Source organism: Semicossyphus pulcher, unplaced genomic scaffold (assembly GCF_022749685.1).
Source record: "Semicossyphus pulcher isolate SPU_LCO1_2020_fin unplaced genomic scaffold, fSemPul1.0.p SCAF_17, whole genome shotgun sequence".
Taxonomy (NCBI): domain Eukaryota; kingdom Metazoa; phylum Chordata; class Actinopteri; order Labriformes; family Labridae; genus Semicossyphus; species Semicossyphus pulcher.
In genome coordinates this window covers 14,330,209-14,348,813 of record NW_027211681.1, presented here as the reverse complement: position 1 = coordinate 14,348,813, position 18,605 = coordinate 14,330,209, and the positions used below count along the sequence as shown (strand labels likewise).

The 18,605-nt window shown below is 39.6% G+C and overlaps 4 protein-coding genes across 4 annotated transcripts; 2 read left to right on the top strand and 2 right to left on the bottom strand.

Moving 5' to 3' along the window:
- Window positions 1–3,297: 3,297 nt before the first annotated feature.
- Window positions 3,298–4,970, bottom strand: LOC138594424 (C-type lectin domain family 4 member E-like). The gene is made up of 4 exons (XM_069665495.1): window positions 4,967–4,970; window positions 3,832–3,974; window positions 3,560–3,660; window positions 3,298–3,454 (listed from the first exon to the last, which is right to left on the bottom strand). The coding sequence occupies exons 1-4, from the start codon at window positions 4,968–4,970 to the stop codon at window positions 3,298–3,300; spliced, it is 405 nt and encodes a 134-aa protein (XP_069521596.1).
- Window positions 4,971–11,594: 6,624 nt separating this feature from the next.
- Window positions 11,595–13,783, top strand: LOC138595309 (uncharacterized). Its single transcript, XM_069666677.1, has 3 exons — window positions 11,595–11,974; window positions 13,044–13,054; window positions 13,389–13,783. The coding sequence occupies exons 1-3, from the start codon at window positions 11,595–11,597 to the stop codon at window positions 13,781–13,783; spliced, it is 786 nt and encodes a 261-aa protein (XP_069522778.1).
- On the bottom strand, window positions 12,611–13,021 carry LOC138595310 (histone H3). The gene has a single exon (XM_069666679.1). The coding sequence runs from the start codon at window positions 13,019–13,021 to the stop codon at window positions 12,611–12,613; it is 411 nt and encodes a 136-aa protein (XP_069522780.1).
- A 1,228-nt stretch (window positions 13,784–15,011) lies between the features above and the next one.
- Window positions 15,012–15,380, top strand: LOC138595312 (histone H2B 1/2-like). Its single transcript, XM_069666681.1, has one exon. It carries the CDS (start codon window positions 15,012–15,014, stop codon window positions 15,378–15,380), a length of 369 nt encoding a protein of 122 aa, XP_069522782.1.
- The last annotated feature ends 3,225 nt before the right edge of the window (window positions 15,381–18,605 follow it).

The window sequence follows — 18,605 nt, the reverse complement described above, 5'->3', positions numbered from 1 at the left end:
TACACAGTAGTACAGTTTCACCGAGTGAGCTTGGCAACGGACTGTCTGTAGGCACACGTTGTTATATGAATCAGTTTTTAGACTATTTGAATCAAGTCAAATAATAATTTCAAGGCTTAAAACTTGCATTCAGTTCTGATTCAATATTAACTACGGTAAATGTATAGCCTATTTCAATGTAATCCGTAGAGGATGGATATCAGCCCAGTATAGATTTTTACTTAACCAGATTGTTTTCTATATTATTTTACCATTGACTCATTTTTTTTATGAGTCAACTACAACAGTAATGAATTAAAATGTAGAATTTGGATTGAATTACATATTACACAGCAAATAACACAATGGTTAATGGGCCTTTTTTCCCTACAGGCATTAAACTTGTCATAGCAAGAAAAGCACAGGTGATACTAATAACATTATTGATTGCTCTGTTCTGTTCAAGCATCTCAGTTGTTTTAGTGGGACAGTTAGACAGCTTGTACAACATAAGGATCCTGAAATTGAAGAAGCGAATTAAAATTCAGTCATCATTTTGTTATTAACACGTTTGCTCTACCAGTGTGAAATGTCAAAATGTCTCTGCTGAAAAGGGTTTCTTATGATTTGTCCCCTGCCCAGAAACAAGCCACCACATGTGCTCTGATTATGCCCTGTCCAAGTGTAATAACACATCACTCAAACTTTAATAAAGAGAATAAAGTTACAGATCAATTCAGGATTTAATAAAGCTCATTACCATTTTAATTTGTATTGTGCTTGAGTTGTGCTTATACAAAGTGGGATAAAACCAAGTGACCACAAACCTACCACTCAATAGTGAACATCGGGGGATTTTGATCATTAAATTCACCTAGAGAGATGAAATCTAATTACAAATAGCAGTACAGGTCATAACTGTCACTTCACACGCAAGATATCTAATTATAGACTAAACTCTAAGGAACATCTATTAGATATCTAGCAGTTTTTTTCAACATCAGCATCAACACAGCAATTAAAATGACACCATCAGAAAGGATATCCAGTTTGTCAGCATAATGCTAAGCGCATAGCGGCCTAATCGAGTGAGGGTGTGAAATGTGAACCTGCTTTTTAAGATAAGGAGACATAGATACACAAGGGACATTTTGAGCAGAGGGAAGATGAAATAAGGTTATTATTGGGTCTGAATCTGGTTATGTAAGATGTTGCCGCGTGTACACCTGGATACAATTTATTGATACCACATCGTGGTATTGAACACAAACATTTAGCTCATTAGTCATATATTAGCAAAAGCTACAGTACATGCATGCAGTCCCTGTAACACTGAAACAACCATACCAAAGATGATGCATGAATAAAATTATGCCATGAATGTTAAAAACAAGAAAAACAAAAATATATATTTAAAAATGGAAGTTATCGCTCTATTTGTGAAAACTGTAAGGGGCATAACATTATGCAAAATTACTGTTCTGTTTATTGTACTGACAGACCATCCACAAAGGCTGTTTTGGTGAGTGAAAATAGAATATTACATAACTATATTAGCACTTTATATTTATCATTTATCCAAGTTTGCTCACTTCAGGTTAAAAAAAATTACAACATGAAAACAGCTGAAGTGCCAAACTTGAGGCTTTAAAACAGCAGTGAACCAATGATGGTGGCTATGGCTCCATTAGTTATGGAGTCTAAAACGAGATTTCAATGTCACGAAGGTGGCTCTTTTTAAACTGTCACCACTGTGAGTTGTGCCAGAGGAGGTTTTGTTGGGACTGCTGCCCATTCACTCGTTATATTCCTGCCAGTTGTTAATTCACAATTCTCTATATGTGATAAATATTCCCAGCTGCGGGGACACGTGCTGGACTGTTTCGTTGGTAATGCCAACTGAGCGTGTGCAGTTATAGAAGGGCAAACTGTACTGTAATTATATATATTTTTTGACATCGTAACATACACCGATCAGCCATAACATTAATATTGTGTAGGTCCCCTTTTCCGCAATAACAGCCCTGACCCATCGAGGCACTGACTCCACTAGACCTCTGAAGGTGCTCTGCGGTATCCGGCACCAAGACTTAAGCAGCAGATCCTTTAAGTCCTGTAAGTTGCGAGGTGGGGCCTCCATGGATCAGACTTGTTTGTCCAGCACATCCCGCAGATGCTCGACTGGATTGAGATCTGGGGAATTTGGAGGCCAAGTCAACACCTTGAACTCTTTGTTGTGTTCCTCAAACCATTCCTGAACCATGTTTGCAGAGTGGCAGGGCGCATTATCCTGCCATTAGGGAATACTGTTTCCATGAAGGGGTGTACTTGGTCTGGTCTAAGTGGTTTGTGTCAAATTAACATCCACATGAGTGGCAGGACCCAAGGTGTCCCAGCAGAACTTTGCCCAAAGCATCACACTGCCTTCGGCTTGGCTTCTTCCCATAGTGCATCCTGGGGCCAAGTCTTCCCCCAGATAAGTGGCACACACACACCTGGCCATCCACATGATGTAAAAGAAAATGTGATTCATCAGACCAAGCCATCTTCTTCCATTGCTCTGTGGTCCAGCTCACATGCCCATTGTAGGCACTTATGGCGGTGGACAGGGGTCAACATGAGCGCCCTGACCGGCCTACGCAGCCCCATACACATCAAAGTGTGATGCTCTGTGTGTTCTGACACCTTTCTATCAGAACCAGCATTCAATTAATCAGCAGTTTGAGCTACAGTAGCTCTCCTGTTGTATATCCATATGTTGGATATGCTCCAACATAAAGTATATATATATATATATATGTTGGAGCATATCCTTGGAGCACTTTTGGTAGATACTGACCACTGCAGACGGGAACACCCCACAAGAGCTGCAGTTTTGGAGATGCTCTGACCCAGTCGTCTACCCATCATAATTTTAGCCCTCGTCAAAGCCGCTCACGTCCTTACACTTGCCCATTTTTCCTGCTTCTAACACATCAACTTCGAGGACAAATGGTTCACTTGCTGCCTCACATATCTCACCCACTGACAGGGGCCATTGTAACAAGATAATCAAAGTGTTTCAACTGACTTTATCTGTCAGTTGTCATAATGTTATGGCTGATCGGTGTATATTCAGTTGGTGATGCAGAAAACCTGACCTTTCACCCCTTCAATCATCCTCCTCTTATTCTGTCCTGGTTGTTGTGACCCTTTGGATAACGTTTTGATGTTTGGTCATGAAGAAAAAAGCCTGGCTATGTGGAACTTGCTTTGTGCACACCGTATGCCTTAGGCAATAAACAATGTTTCTGTTGTTGTCTTGTTGTCACAGTTTGGTTACTGAGTAAGAGTGAATTTCTTCTCACAGATCCAGATGTTCTGAACTGTACATGATACATCATTCCAGTTATTTTCATCGTCATAGTGGAGCTTTATTTCTCCGCAGTCTTCATCTATGCCTTCATGACTGTTTGGCTCATTGGCATCCCAGTAGCTGAAAAACAAAAGATTTTCATAAAGAAAACACATAATTGGTCACATTATTTGTTATTATTGTTTAATACTTATGCAGAGTAAGATCAAAAGAAAATGTCTGAACCTGGTGGTCAGCGGGGTCCCATCCACCCATTCCCAAACCCCCTCCGTCTCTCTGTCAGTCAGTCCGATCCAGACGTGCTTTTTGAACTGTCTCATGAATTCCTTGATAGAGGGAGAAATCTGTCTTCAACTTAAATTAAACATAAAGTAAACTTGGCTACATTATTATTATTTCATTGTTTCTCTCCATCCCTAACACACACACACACACACACACACACACACACACACACACACACACACACACACACACACACACACACACACACACACCTGCTCTTCTTTGCTGTTGATGATCACCAGGTCTGCACCTCTCTGCAGGCAGTCCTCTCTGCTGTCCTGCCACGAATTGCCCCATGCAGAAATGTAATAGAAGCTATCATTGAAATAGACCCAGCCGTGGTGAGAATATTCAGCTGTTAGGAGATAAATAAATAGATAGAGAGTCAATTTAATAAAGGTCTGTTCATCTATTTTTAAAAGCAACTTAGATTTATTTAAGTGCTTTTAATGGAGAGAATATGAGAATTATAATTTCTCCAGTGAAGACATGTTTTGTCGTAAAACATCCTTGTTCAACTTTATTATGATTCAACATGACATTAGTGTTATTAACTATTTATTGCATGTTTGGACTCTGCTTACAGATGCTACTTATAGTTACATTACAGTAAGGAAAGTGTTGTTGTGCCGTTCTAGTTGACTTTAAATCCCCCTTACACCCCCACAATTTCCTTCAGTGAAGGGGTGTCAACTATCAAATATAAAATCTGATTTCCTTTCACAGTAAGGCTGTGGTAACATTCAGAGTTAATACATTTATCACCACTCTTGATTGCATAACAGCAAGAGCCAACACTTCCTTCTAGCTCTTATCGAGTCACTGAAACGTTTGAATGTCCTTGTCAGATGATTAAAAGAAATGATGCTTTGCAGCACCTGATCGTGTCTGTGCAGGAGCTGCTTGCGTAATCCCAAAGCTCACCGCACCACTTTGTCAGATGTGACGAGCAAGAGGCTCAAACAACAGTTAAGTACGATCCATTTCTGCTTCCTTCAATTTTCCAGAAGGCACCAAAACACATATTCATTGTGAACTCACATAATCAATGTCAGAAACACACCTGCATCTGTTGGTTAGCCATGTATTTGCTGATGTTGAATGCAAAAAGCTATTAACCAGAATGAATCTGCTCTGCATCAAACGAGGTCAGCTATGACAGAATGACTTTTGACATATTGGGAATGAAAGGACATTTTATTCTTTTTTTTTTTCAAAGTTTTTTTTGGTCCTCCGCTTATTTAAGTGGCTTTCACTCTGACCTCTAACTCTCCTCTCTTCCTCCCAGGCCTCCACCAGCTGGTTTGGTTGTTTCTGTGTTTTGTTTGCATTCAGCACTACACTCACCCATACACTGCATTCATGACTGACCTATCAGCCTTAAATAATTCTGTTTATTTTATCTTTAGTTTTACAACTTATTTATATTGTTGAAACAGTATTTCATGTGTGATTCCCTTCTTTGTCACTGACTTTGACCCTGTTGGTGACACTTGATCAGTGTCCACTGCGCTCGGACCTGAAAGAACATATTTTTTTCAGTAAAAGTTACCAGTGTATTTTTGTCTCATCCTTGTACTCACCAAAGATTGCCAGCTTCCTTTTCAGCTCGTCTCTTTCTTTAGTCACATTTTTGTAAATGGCCACAGTATCGGATGTCCTGTCTTCAGAGCTGACTAAGAGAGCAGAGAGATAAACACACTTTTAACTCTCTGAAGTACGTCGTTTTGGACAAAAGCGTCTGCTAAATGAAATTGTAACTCTTTTAACGGCGTCGGCAAATTTAACAGCAGAACAACTTCTTTGTGTTGGTCTGAAGCAGACGTTCACAGATATGTAAACTTCAATGACTGTAGTTGAAGTCATTGAAGACGTTCAAGACAAATGAACACTTGGACATAAATCAGCATGATAATAACTAGCTATAATGACAGAAACCATGTTTGAGAAACATTTATTTGGCGTGTATTTTGATTTTATAGTTTGACTCGTGTCCCATCTGTTAACATGGAGGAGGCAGGCTTTATGACCTATACTGCAGCCAGTCTGCAGGGGGCGATAGAGATTTTTTGGCTTCACTTTTAGGGAGCTGTCAGGTCATAGTATGCAATTTTGTGTATGCGAGAAATGCCCGGATGTATACTAGATCGGCCCGGATGTTTGAGTATGACAAGGGAGCTCACTGGTTGTACTCAACCTCCCCAAAATGCATTGCGGCTATTCAGCTTCTACTATGGCGAAGATGGACCGGAGATCAGACCGGACATACGTAAACGATTAAGTCACGTGATACGGAGAAGACGGCTCTGAGTACGATGCCAATGGCATCCTAATAGTCAGGTTAGTAGGCAGTATGCAGATAATGCTGTTTGAGTATGTAGTAGGCAGTACATTAGTATGCGGTTTCGGACACAACATATGAGTTATACAGTGAGGTTAACTCAGGTTGCCAGACTGAGCAACCTCATTGCAACATGTAGACATGTAGTGGATTTAAATTTAGTATTTGTCAAACTGTAACATATCTCTACTGGACCTGATATATGCAAAGTTTAATTTCTGTAAATTAACTTTTCTCTGACCATCAATCAAAACACGTTTTTAAACTTGTGCTTAAGTTTTCTTTCAGGGCGTAAATCTGAATCACAAACTTCAACGCACTTCTGCTCTAAATTTCAAGCTAAACTGCTGTTACGCTTTGTAATCCTTAAAGATACATACATCCACAAACTCAACTTTTCTTTTTCTGTGGTTGTTTAACTTCTCTCAAGCACCAAAACAGGTGGAGTGTTGTAAATGAATATTGTGGTTAAATGTCCTGGAACAGGTAAAACATTAAGAATGAGAGTGTGAATTCTACGTTTTCCACATTCTTGTCTTTATACAAAAACGGTGAAAGTAGAGACAGAGGTGAACTCACAGAGGGCCAGACGCAGTGAGATGTTAAGAACAGCTTGTACGACACACAGGAGTCCAAAACTCACAGCAACGAGCTTGTACTGGTTCCTCCCTGCGAGCAAAAAATAAACAAAATAAATAACTTGTTTCAAAAGAGTCACTGATAAATGTTATTTTATTGATGATTAAGGATTAATGTTATGTTATTTTAAGATCATGACTGGTATGCAGGCTTCTTAATCAGATTTACTGTGAATTGCTGGCTGTAGTTACTTTATTTGTGTTGCTACTATTGTCCCAAAGTGAAATCATAACCAGCATAAATGAATCATTAGTTAATGATTCACAAAGATATAATTATGACTTTACTAACATCAGCCCATTTTGGCAAATAAAACATGAATATACAGTATTAATACTAGATATTAACAGGGAATTAATCAATAAATACGGACGTGATTAATAGTAATTCATGTATTACTCAATATGTGAATCATAATGACTCTTTATTAGTTGCTGATGTGGTAATCATTAATGTATGCCTTAGTTCCTCATGAGTCATACATTAATTAGGCATTAATAAATACATATGAGCGCACCAGTATTGTAAAGTGTTACCTGTATGGATATGAATGAATATTATATAATTTTTTAAATGATGTACTTTATGTAGATTCTTACCTGGATGTCTTTTTTGATTGTTGAAATTTGTGACATCTCCATAAAAGTAACAGCCATATATCTCCTTTGGCATGTTCACATATAAGCCCGAAGAAGCCATCAAAATAATCCTTGTTGTATTTGCTATGATGATGCGTCTTCTTACTTACAGTGTGAAAGTGGTATTCACTGTAACGAACACAGCACGTTTATACGGCTTTATCTTTGTGACATCTCTGACACCTCTGTGGCATCAGTCTTTAATTAGATATCTGCATGTTGAGTCACTATATGCTGCTTCTCAAATCTCTTAACCCTCCTGTTATCCTCAAATATTACTAACACATTTAACCTTGGGGTCAATCTGACCCCAGGGATATTTGCCTCCAGAAAATGATTTACGTAAAATTGTCTTTGTGTCAGGCACTTTTTTTATTTGTTGAATACATAAATAACCCCTTGATAATGAAACCTATCGGTGAGTTGACCTGTTCTCTAGCACCACCATCAGGCCAAACATTTGAATTAGAATTAATGTATCTTGAAAAGTTTTCATACAAATCTTCTCAAATTTACTGACAACATTAATGAACACAAGAGTATGAACCCTATTGGTTTTGGTGATGATATGACCTTTCCTGTAGCGCCACCATCAGGTCAAACTTTCAGTTTTAGAGTTAGTGTATCTCGAAAATCTTTCATCCAAATATTTTCTAATTTGGGGTGCACATTCATGACTCTCACAGAATCCTCTCATAAATATATTTATGTACTTATTTTTATCTCCTTTTTTTGTAAACTGTTTGTGGTTAGTCACTATAAAGTCTCAGCCCCAGTCAGCCATGTTGAAGACATAAAGTCATTATTCAAGCTCTTCATATAACCATCAATTGAAAATATTGTACTTGAGATGATCATTTTAGAGGGGAGGCATGTGTAGTTGGAAAGACTTGGATGTGATCAACTGGCAAGCCTACATTGGCTTCCTCATTTTGGCAGCAGTTCACAAGTCAAGTTGTTTCCCACATGCCCACATCACAAGAAGTATCAAAGTTCTGGTGGGAATAGTTGTTTTCCCCACCCCCCTGTTATGTATCAACTCAAAAGTATCAACTCTGCACCTGCAGGTGTGGGGATGTTAGGTCACACACACACACACACACACACACACACACACACACACACACACACACACACACACACACACACAGACAAGTTCTACACAGTTAAAACAGCTTGGGGTCAAATTGACCCCAGAGGAACACCAATGTGTGCAATATGTTTTCAGCACATTGAAAAAATATCATCATGATAATTTTATTCGTTGGATTTTGTCCATTTTGTCCGCGTTTGCTTGTCAGTTTAATTGTTGTCCTTGGGATCTAAAGACAGTGAAGTTTAAATCCTGGAACGTAAAAATACAGCGTCCATCAATTTTACGTCCAGTCATCTGTCTTTTTGACTTGTCATTGGTGTCACTATGAACAAAATGAAGTCTACATCCACATGTGCCCTGGACCCTGTTCCTACCATTTTTAAAAAAAATCCAGCTTCCAGCGCCTCAGAAACCACAACAATGATCAATATGTCTCTGCTGTCTGATACTTTCCCCTCTGCTCTTAAAACAGCTTTAAGACCACTGCTCAAGAAGCCTGATCTTGATACTAGCGACCTTGCTAAATACAGGCCTATCTCAAATCTTCCTTTTCTTGGTAAACTTCTTTTGAAGGTTTTTTTTTTTTTCATCAATTACTTCATCAGCTTAGTACTAATAACATTCTATATAAATTCCGGTCCGGCTATCAGCAAAGCACAGAAGCTTTTTTGTTAATGGTGGTAAATGACATGAGAAGTTCTACTGATTCAGATAATGTGTCTGTCCCTCCTTTTGTTTGATTTGAGCACTGCATTCGATACAATTGATCATACCATATGAATTGATCGACTTGGGAAAAGAGAGGGCCTCTTGGGCACTGTGCTTGACTGGTTTTATTCAAACTGGTCAGAAAGAAAATTCCTTGTTAGTCTATGTGACTGTGTGTCAGCAACATTTGACATTGATTATGGTGGTCCTCAAGGAAGTATTGTAGGTCCTATTCTTTTTTCTCTTTACATGCTCCCTCTGGGTAAAATAATAAGTCATCAAAATGTAAAATATCATTGTTACGCTGATATTACACAACTATACATCTCTGTCCCTACTGACCACAGTGCTTTAAATTCTCACGCAACGATATTAACCTTTGGATGAGTAAAAACTTTTTAAGAATAAACGACCAGAAAGCTGAAATTCTCCTTGTCGGTCCAAAAAAACAGAGTGGCAGAGACTAGAATGTTTTTTTCAGGGCCTCTCAGTGACAGTGATCTTAATTTTACTAGCCATTTTAACAAGGTTGCAAAAACCAAATTTTTTAATCTTACGAATACTGCCTAAATAAGATAGATGTTGAAAAGCTTATACATGCTTTATTATTAATATGAATTGATTTTAGAGTCCTTACACATCTACAAGGCCTTACATAATTTAGCACCTACATATATCACTGATTGCCTCTCTTTTTATATCCCAGATCGTATTCTCAGAACTTCCATAGCCTTTCTTCCTAGAGTTCCTAGAGTGCCCCACAAGAGTTTTGGTGATGTAGCTTTTAGTTTTTATGGCCCTAAAATTTAGAAGACCTTCCCCACTGGATGTTAGTACAGCAAATGATTGACAGGCACTTGATTAAAGGTGATCAACATGAGGCCAATAAGATAAACCGGTTAGATGATGTGGCCTCAGCCCACCCTCCGTCCAGCAGTCCTACCAGAGCACCTTCAGTGGTAGACTGAAAGCACAGAGGAGCACAGAGAAGCGCCACAGGAAGTCTTTCTACCTGTGGCCATAGGACTGTATAACTCCTCCCCATTCAGCACGAGGACAAATTAAGCATTAAAGGGACTTTTTATCATCATGTGCAACTTCTGATATGATATGCAATAACACCTTCAATATCAGGTTATATTATGTTCAGTATGTATAATAATACTTTACTGGCCACATTTATATTTGTATTCATCTTGATACCTATAGAATGCATAATCATTTGCAATACTTCCACTTGTTTGACTTTGTCACTTTTGCCTTATAATTATATGTTTTTATTCTTGTGTTTATTCAGCACTTTGTAACCTGGTGTTTTAAAAAGTGCTCTATAAATAAAGCTTTACTTATGTACTTAATTATTAGTACCATGTGCAGTATCAGGAACAATATAATCTTTTCTTCATTATTGTGTACAATTACATCTTTAAATTCATTATCTTGTGCAATAGAGGTTCTAATGTAATAACTGTCAATACTACTGTCAATTTAACTGCCACCATTACTTCCTGTCTACTTCTGTTAATAACTATTGAAATATTACTTTTTCTATCAGACACAGTCTCTTTTCCATTAACACGTACACTTTATATTTAATATTTTCACTTATATTTTAGTTGTTTTTCTCTTTTTTGTATTTCTCTTTGTACTGTATTTTTGGAGCTATCTGGACACTGCACTATAATTTCCTTCGGCATTTATAAGGTTGTACCTTATCTTATAAACTCCCTTGGACTTTTTAATAAAAAAATAAAGAAATATCTTTTTAATGCTTGTTTTTATCGAGCTGATTTTGTTGTTTTGTTTGCTTTCTATTGCTATTCTTTTATCATGTATTCATATTTTTGTTTTTAATTTATATTGTGTGATTCTGATCTTATTTTGTTAAGCACTTTGGGCTGCATCTTTGTTTGAAAGGTGCTATAGTAATAGTTATTATTATTATTATTATTATTATTACAACTACAATATATTTAAGTATAGGCCTACGTCATACAGTATGTAACACACACACACACACACACACACACACACACACACACACACACACACACACACACACTGTATGTATTGTCACTTTTATATTGTACCTTATATTATAATAATAATAATACATGTCATACTTTATACCTCATATCATACTGTATTATCTCATACTGCTAAAATGTTGCTGCAATTGACCACACCAAGTCACTTTATCTCATACCTGCCACTTTGTCACTTGTATAACATCCAGCTGTATATACCGCCTACATTATCATCATTTGTTTTATCTATTCTTATTTTCATATTATATGTACTGTATTTTATTTTTATTTTTTTGTCTTTGTGCTGCTGCAACACCCGAATCCCACCCCCCCCCAATCAGTCAAGATTTTCATTTCGCGCCACTGTGCTCTCCACCCTGGCCTCTCTTACGTCCGCATATGAGGAGTTGCTTTCTGATTGGTCGTTCAAATCGGCCCAATGAACGAGCTGCGGGGTTGCTTTATAAACACGTATTTCACTTCCCCTCATCAGTTTTACCTAGTTCTTTCACAAACTGCGAAGAAGATGTCTGGACGTGGCAAAGGAGCCGGAAAAGCCAGAGCAAAGGCAAAGAGCCGTTCTTCCCGGGCTGGACTTCAGTTCCCGGTTGGTCGTGTTCACAGACTGCTGAGGAAGGGAAACTATGCCCAGCGCGTTGGTGCCGGCGCCCCCGTCTACCTGGCGGCTGTGCTGGAGTACCTGACCGCTGAAATCCTGGAGTTGGCTGGAAACGCTGCCCGCGACAATAAGAAGACCCGTATCATCCCGCGTCACCTGCAGCTGGCTGTCCGCAACGACGAGGAGCTCAACAAGCTGCTGGGCGGAGTGACTATCGCTCAGGGCGGCGTGCTGCCCAACATCCAGGCTGTCCTGCTGCCCAAGAAGACCGAGAAGGCCGCCAAGAAGTAGAGATCCACAACCGACTTAAAAACACACAACGGCTCTTTTAAGAGCCACACACCTAAACTGAAATGCACATTCCTGAATTCGCTATTCTGCACCGTCAACATGTAACCCTTTAAAAATAACTTGACTGTAAATCAGTCCTGTAACACACCTAGTTGAAACAGACCATTTGCACTTAATGTGCTATTGAAACAAGCTTTGAGCTGAATTACAAGCCGGGATGAGGCTTTAAAATCGCTTTGTTTAAATTAATAACGAAGGTTGCACAATAAAGTTGGTTTGGTAAAGGAAATGTGAATGGACGAAGAATCATTTTATTCCATTGGGGTAGATTTTCCAAGTCTACAGATCAAAACGGACCCTAGAATTAAGTGCACTGAAGATATACGGAAGGGTTTTGTAAACTGTATCGATTATCGACAGACCTTCAGCAAATGTTTATTGATGACACACATCAAGCTGATGTGTTTTTTCGACAGACCATCCATTTTAAACACATGGGTTTAACCTTCAAATTATTTTTATTTATGTTATAAAAAAAAGAGAAGCGAAATTAAAGCTCTTTGATAAAGAGTTAGGTGGCTCTTAAAAGAGCCGTTGTTGTTGTCGTCGTCGTCAGTGGAGCAGCAGACAGTTTAAGCTCGCTCTCCGCGGATGCGGCGGGCCAGCTGGATGTCTTTGGGCATGATGGTGACCCTCTTGGCGTGGATTGCGCACAGATTGGTGTCCTCAAACAGGCCGACCAGGTAAGCCTCGCTGGACTCCTGAAGAGCCATGACAGCAGAGCTCTGGAAGCGCAGATCGGTCTTGAAGTCCTGAGCGATCTCTCTGACCAGGCGCTGGAAGGGCAGCTTGCGGATCAGCAGCTCGGTGGATTTCTGGTAGCGACGGATCTCTCTCAGAGCCACGGTACCGGGCCTGTAACGATGAGGCTTCTTCACGCCGCCGGTTGCCGGGGCGCTCTTACGGGCAGCTTTAGTGGCCAGCTGCTTCCTGGGCGCTTTGCCTCCGGTGGATTTACGAGCGGTCTGCTTGGTTCTCGCCATTGTTTCTTTTCCTTTTCTGAAGAGGAATTAAGTGTGTCATGCATAGAAGACGCGCGCTCTTAAACTGGAGGACCGGCTGTGAGACGGTGACGCTGCTTCAGACCCCGGCTTCTGATTGGTGACGGGCTACTCCTGGCGCTCAGCCCCGCCTGGGGGAGCGACCCACCGCCTCAACTCCGCTGCTTATTGGAGAAAAATACGTTCAAACTGTCCGCCAAAACCGAGAGCGGGCCGCGCCTCTGTTGCTCTGCTGGAAGCCTCTTTTCTGATTGGTCCAGGAAGTCTCGCGCTTTGCGCTTTGCGGACTTATAAAGGAGGGTCTGAAATTACGAGATTGTCATTTTCACTGAGTACCTACTCTAGAAAGTATATCTAAAAATGAGTGGAAGGGGTAAAACCGGCGGCAAAGCCAGAGCTAAGGCAAAGACCCGCTCTTCCCGTGCAGGGCTCCAGTTCCCAGTCGGCCGTGTTCACAGACTGCTGCGCAAAGGAAACTATGCACAGCGTGTGGGTGCCGGCGCCCCCGTTTACCTGGCGGCTGTGCTGGAGTACCTGACCGCTGAGATCCTGGAGTTGGCTGGAAACGCTGCCCGCGACAACAAGAAGACCCGTATCATCCCGCGTCACCTGCAGCTGGCTGTCCGCAACGACGAGGAGCTCAACAAGCTGCTGGGCGGAGTGACCATCGCTCAGGGCGGCGTGCTGCCCAACATCCAGGCTGTCCTGCTGCCAAAGAAGACCGAGAAGGCCGCCAAGAAGTAGAAATCCACAACCGACTTTAAAACACACAACGGCTCTTTTAAGAGCCACACACAACAACCAAAGACTATATTCCAGTGTCAGCAGACTCTTGGGTTAAATATAAAACCATTTATTATAAATCTTCATTTATAAGTGTTTTCGCACTTGCTTAACTATTAAATAATTAGCTAAATTTAGTTTGAGGCATTACCTTAAAAATCTAAAACGATGGTAAACTGACTCAACAAGCTGCTGGGCGGAGTGACTATCGCTCAGGGCGGTGTGCTGCCCAACATCCAGGCTGTCCTGCTGCCCAAGAGCCCGCCATGAAGTAGAGATTAGACACAACAGATTTAAAAATACACAAAGGCTCTTTTGAGTGCCACACATCAACAACGAAAGAAAGAAAGAAAGAAAGAAAGAAAGAAAGAAAGAAAGAAAGAAAGAAAGATAGATAATCTTTGTACTTTAACTCACCCTTCTCTCCAAGAACACACCCTAACGTGTTTTACACGTTTGATGTAGAACACCCCCCCCATTAACCTATTCTGATAAAAAAATAAAAAGTTCTGTTATAGCTCTTTCATCTGACTCATTAGATTTTAAAAAACTGGTTAAATAAATAATTTTTTGGTCAACTCATGAATCCAATTTCTTCCCCTGCAGTTTCAATGTGATCAGTGTGAGGAGGGGAGGGGGCTAAACATAAAGCGGGTTGAATTATTATCAGTATAGTGAGACCCAATTTATCTAGAAAGACGATATATTTTTAAATGTCTGGGAAATTATAAAATGCAGTAAAATAAAAACATGATTATAAACATTTATGAAAATGCTGATAAGTGAATTAAAACAAAATACTACTTATATACTATAGAAAGGTTGCATGTCAATGTCTTCTCCAAATGATTTAAAACATTAACTCTATGTAATTCTATCGGGAAATAGATCCCTCATCATAATAGATTAGATCAGATCTTGAAATCCCTAACACACCGGATTTCTATTCACTAGTCTCATAAAAAGGGTTAGGGTTAGGGAAGAATTGCTGTGTCCCATGGGGGACTTCTTGGGACACACTGTTCTGTTGCGCAATTGCGCTTGCTTGTACATCTCAGCCTCGAGCGCAACATCTCAACCAATCCTCGGCGAGTAAAGCTACAGGCCAATTTGCATCACAACATATACATTAATCGTTCCGCTGTCGTCGGCGTCATCTGTCTGAGTATAGGTAACTCAGAAGAGCAATATGCCTGAGTCAGTGAAAGCACCCAAGAAGGGCTCAAAGAAAGCCGTCTCCAAAGCCACCAAGAGCGGCAAGAAGAGGAGGAGGACCAGGAGGGAGAGCTATGCCATCTACGTGTACAAGGTCCTGAAGCAGGTTCATCCTGATACTGGTATTTCCTCAAAGGCAATGGGTATCATGAACTCCTTTGTGAGCGACATCTTTGAGCGCATCGCCGGTGAGGCCTCCCGTCTAGCTCTCTACAACAAGCGCTCCACCATCACCTCTAGGGAGATCCAAACCGCCGTCCGCCTGCTGCTGCCCGGTGAGCTGGCCAAGCACGCCGTGTCTGAGGGAACCAAGGCTGTGACCAAGTACACCAGTTCCAAGTAAACCCGACATTAGACTACCAAACCTAAAGGTCCTTTTCAGGACCACCCACTCCATCTTATAAGGGCTGTTTTCCACAGAATTAAATCCCATCTTAATTCAAGGATCATTGTACATAATTAACTTTAGAATTAAAGTTTTTCTTTCCATATTAAACTTAAGTGTCCATGGAAAACCTTTTTAGTAGGGGTGGTATTTCTTGCTTCTTTGGTGAGGTTTCTGCTCTTCTTGCGAAGAGATTGTGTGCTTTTTTTATTTATCCCATGGATATTTTTAACTAGTGTATATTTTATATACTTTATCTAATTTTGTACTTTATATATATACATACATATATATATATATATTTTGATCTTTATTTTTTACCCTCTGTGTGCTGATTCTTTCCTATTGTATTGTACTGTATAAGCTGCTGGAGACTGAATTTCCCAGAGGGAGTCATCCCAAAGGGATCAATAAAGTTGAGTCTAAGTCTAAGGTGCCAGTCATTTGGTCTCAACAAGCTTGGCTCCGCATTTTGTGAATTGCCAGACCTTTCTGCATTATATAGCTTCTTTCTGTGTCTGTGCCACCCTTGCATTAAAATGTAAGGGTGGCTAATCAGGACAGGAATGTAATCACTTGACTGCAAAACAACCAGTTATGCTTTAATGTGTTCTTTGGTTTTGATAAAAATGTATAAGTTGGCATTAAAGAGATGAGCAGGGTTAATGCAAAAACTGTACAGTGCAAATGTGCATTAAGATTTATAGCCATAAATAAGTGGGCATTAAAGTGTTACAATGCTTTGAGTTCTGGTGTGAATTTGCTTTTCAGTCTTTGCATTGTTTGCTTCCCCCTTGCCATCACCGGAAGGATTTAACAGTCTTATGGCCAGGGTGACAAAAGAGTTCCTGATTCTGTACGTGGAGCAGGACTGGGACAGCAGTCTTCAGCTGAGCACGCTCCTCTGCCTGATGAATGTGCTGTGCAGAGGGTGGTGGGCTTTGTCCAGGATGGATAACAGTTTATCCAGGGTCCTTCTTTCTGCAACGGTCACCAGGGAGTCCAGCTCTGTGCCCACTATAGAGCCAGCCCTCCTCACCAGTCTGTCCAGCCACGCAGTGTCCCTCTTCTTACTGGTTCCTCCCCAACACACCACACAATTGAAGAGAACACTGGGCACCACAGACTGGAAAACATCAGCAGCAGTTTATTGCAGATGTTGAAGGACCCCAGCCTTCTCAGAAAGTACAGACACCTCTGCCCATTATTCTATTATGAGTTAATTTACATTCGGAATAGAACTGTGGTTCAATTTCAAAACTTAGTTTGTACAATTTTAAGGGGATTGCATATTTTTACTTTTATTTTTCTATTACGACATATCTAAGAGGCAAAAATCGTTCTTTTTCTATTTCACTACATTCATGTAACTGCTATGGTTAAAATTTATTTTACACTATACTCATTTTATTGGTTATCATTGAAGGATCATGAATTCCCTACTGTCTCAGCTCAAACCCCCCTCTTGACAGAAAATGGCATAGGAGCCTGATGTTCGACTTCCAAAGTCCTGGCAGCTTAATGGCTTACTGGCTCTGTAGACAGTCGTCCACAGTCAGGAGCAACCACACTTGGGAAAACAAACCACAGATTGCTCAAGGCAGTAGTAAAGGGCTTAGGGGAGGACATGGCAATCTCTGGAAGATACATTTATAAAACATGTTACACTGTGATGAAGATACGCAGTCATATAGAAAATGTCTCCTTTGTCTTGTCTGCGTGATCCGGCTCCATCCTTAAAATATGGCCTGCTTTTTTGAGCTTGCCAATCCCTGCAGCAGCAGACTGACTCCCAGGACGGCTGTAGTGTAGCACCTGATGCTGCCACTAAGAGAGCAAATACATCTGCCAAAATGTCTTCACATGAGAGAAAAGATCAATCAGGAATTAAGTGAACATCAAGGGACCAGGACTGAGTCTCAGTTAATGTTTTGACTTTTTAAATTTAGCAGCAGCACAGGTGCAGCACCCTGGACAGAGACAGAAGCTACCCACACCGTTGTTTTCAGTTCAGGACCTCGGACGGCGACAGTCATAAAATACTCCTACGCTCACAAAAGACATCCAGGTGGAATACAGGAGTTCAACCAACAAATAGTTTTATCTCTTTAAAATAATTTTAGGATATTCATCAAGTAGATAACAAAAATTAAAACATGAAGAATAAAGCTTGCTGTATAGTAAATTAATATTGTACCTCAATAAAGTTATGATGGAAAAATGAGCTCAACCTGTATAAAGGCACTGCCCATTGACCAACCAATTTTCATTTTGATCTACAGTTATTGTTACCGAGTTACTGTAATATTTACAGGGTTTGAGTCGGGGGCTCAAAACCTCCTCCATAGTTTGAAATATTGCCAGAAATATTAACATGATTGTAGAAAACGTTTCATAACATGGCTTTGACAAAGAACAAATGTATTTTTAAATATACTTTGTTGCACTGTTTGTTTAAAATTATACTTTAATACTAAGCATGTCATTATTTGTGTTTTTAAGGATTTTTCTGAATATATACAATAAAGATGATGTAATTACACGCTTGTTGGTAGTACAGTTTAACACTATTTTTTCAGGGTGAAGAAAATTTTCTTTAAAGCTGATATAAATAATAGAAAATTGAACTTTTCAGTTGTATTTTTGGAAGGAAAAAAAATCAAGAATTTAAAGTACATTGAATTAAAATACTATTGTGACATAATTTAATGTATATTACATAACAAGTAGGCACATAATAATCATGCATTTCAGTGAAAAGTACTAATTTATCCACATAAAAAAAAAATGAAAATATTATTTTAAAGGCTTAAAAAGTCAGACCTCTCACAAGTAGACTAAAGTATATGTTAATTATATAATTATTTAAAATATGTTTTGGTACACATTGTAGCTAACTGATTTACATGTATTTATAGAGCACTAAAAGTTGATTTATTTGAGAGTGTACTGACTTAGTGTCAAACTAAATGGTAATGCAAGTATCAGGGTAGTCAATTACACAAGTATTTGAAGTATAATTTTGACAAGTATGTAAACGTACATACAAATGTATTTTTAATGCACTTACAGTAAGATCAATAGGAGTACAAATATACTATAGAAATACTGTGTGAATTTATGTTTTTGATGCAACTCGACTTGTCCATGTTCCAATCTAGTCATAGACCATACCTCATGGCC

Coding starts and splice junctions, on each gene's coding strand:
- LOC138594424 (XM_069665495.1), bottom strand. Junction 3,661..3,831: donor TCAACAGCAAAGAAGAGCAG/GTGTGTGTGTGT, acceptor CCCTCTATCAAG/GAATTCATGAGACAGTTCAA. Junction 3,455..3,559: donor GGGACCCCGCTGACCACCAG/GTTCAGACATTT, acceptor TTTGTTTTTCAG/CTACTGGGATGCCAATGAGC.
- LOC138595309 (XM_069666677.1), top strand. CDS start 11,595: ATGTCTGGACGTGGCAAAGGAGCCGGAAAAGCCAGAGCAAAGGCAAAG.
- LOC138595310 (XM_069666679.1), bottom strand. CDS start 13,021: ATGGCGAGAACCAAGCAGACCGCTCGTAAATCCACCGGAGGCAAAGCG.
- LOC138595312 (XM_069666681.1), top strand. CDS start 15,012: ATGCCTGAGTCAGTGAAAGCACCCAAGAAGGGCTCAAAGAAAGCCGTC.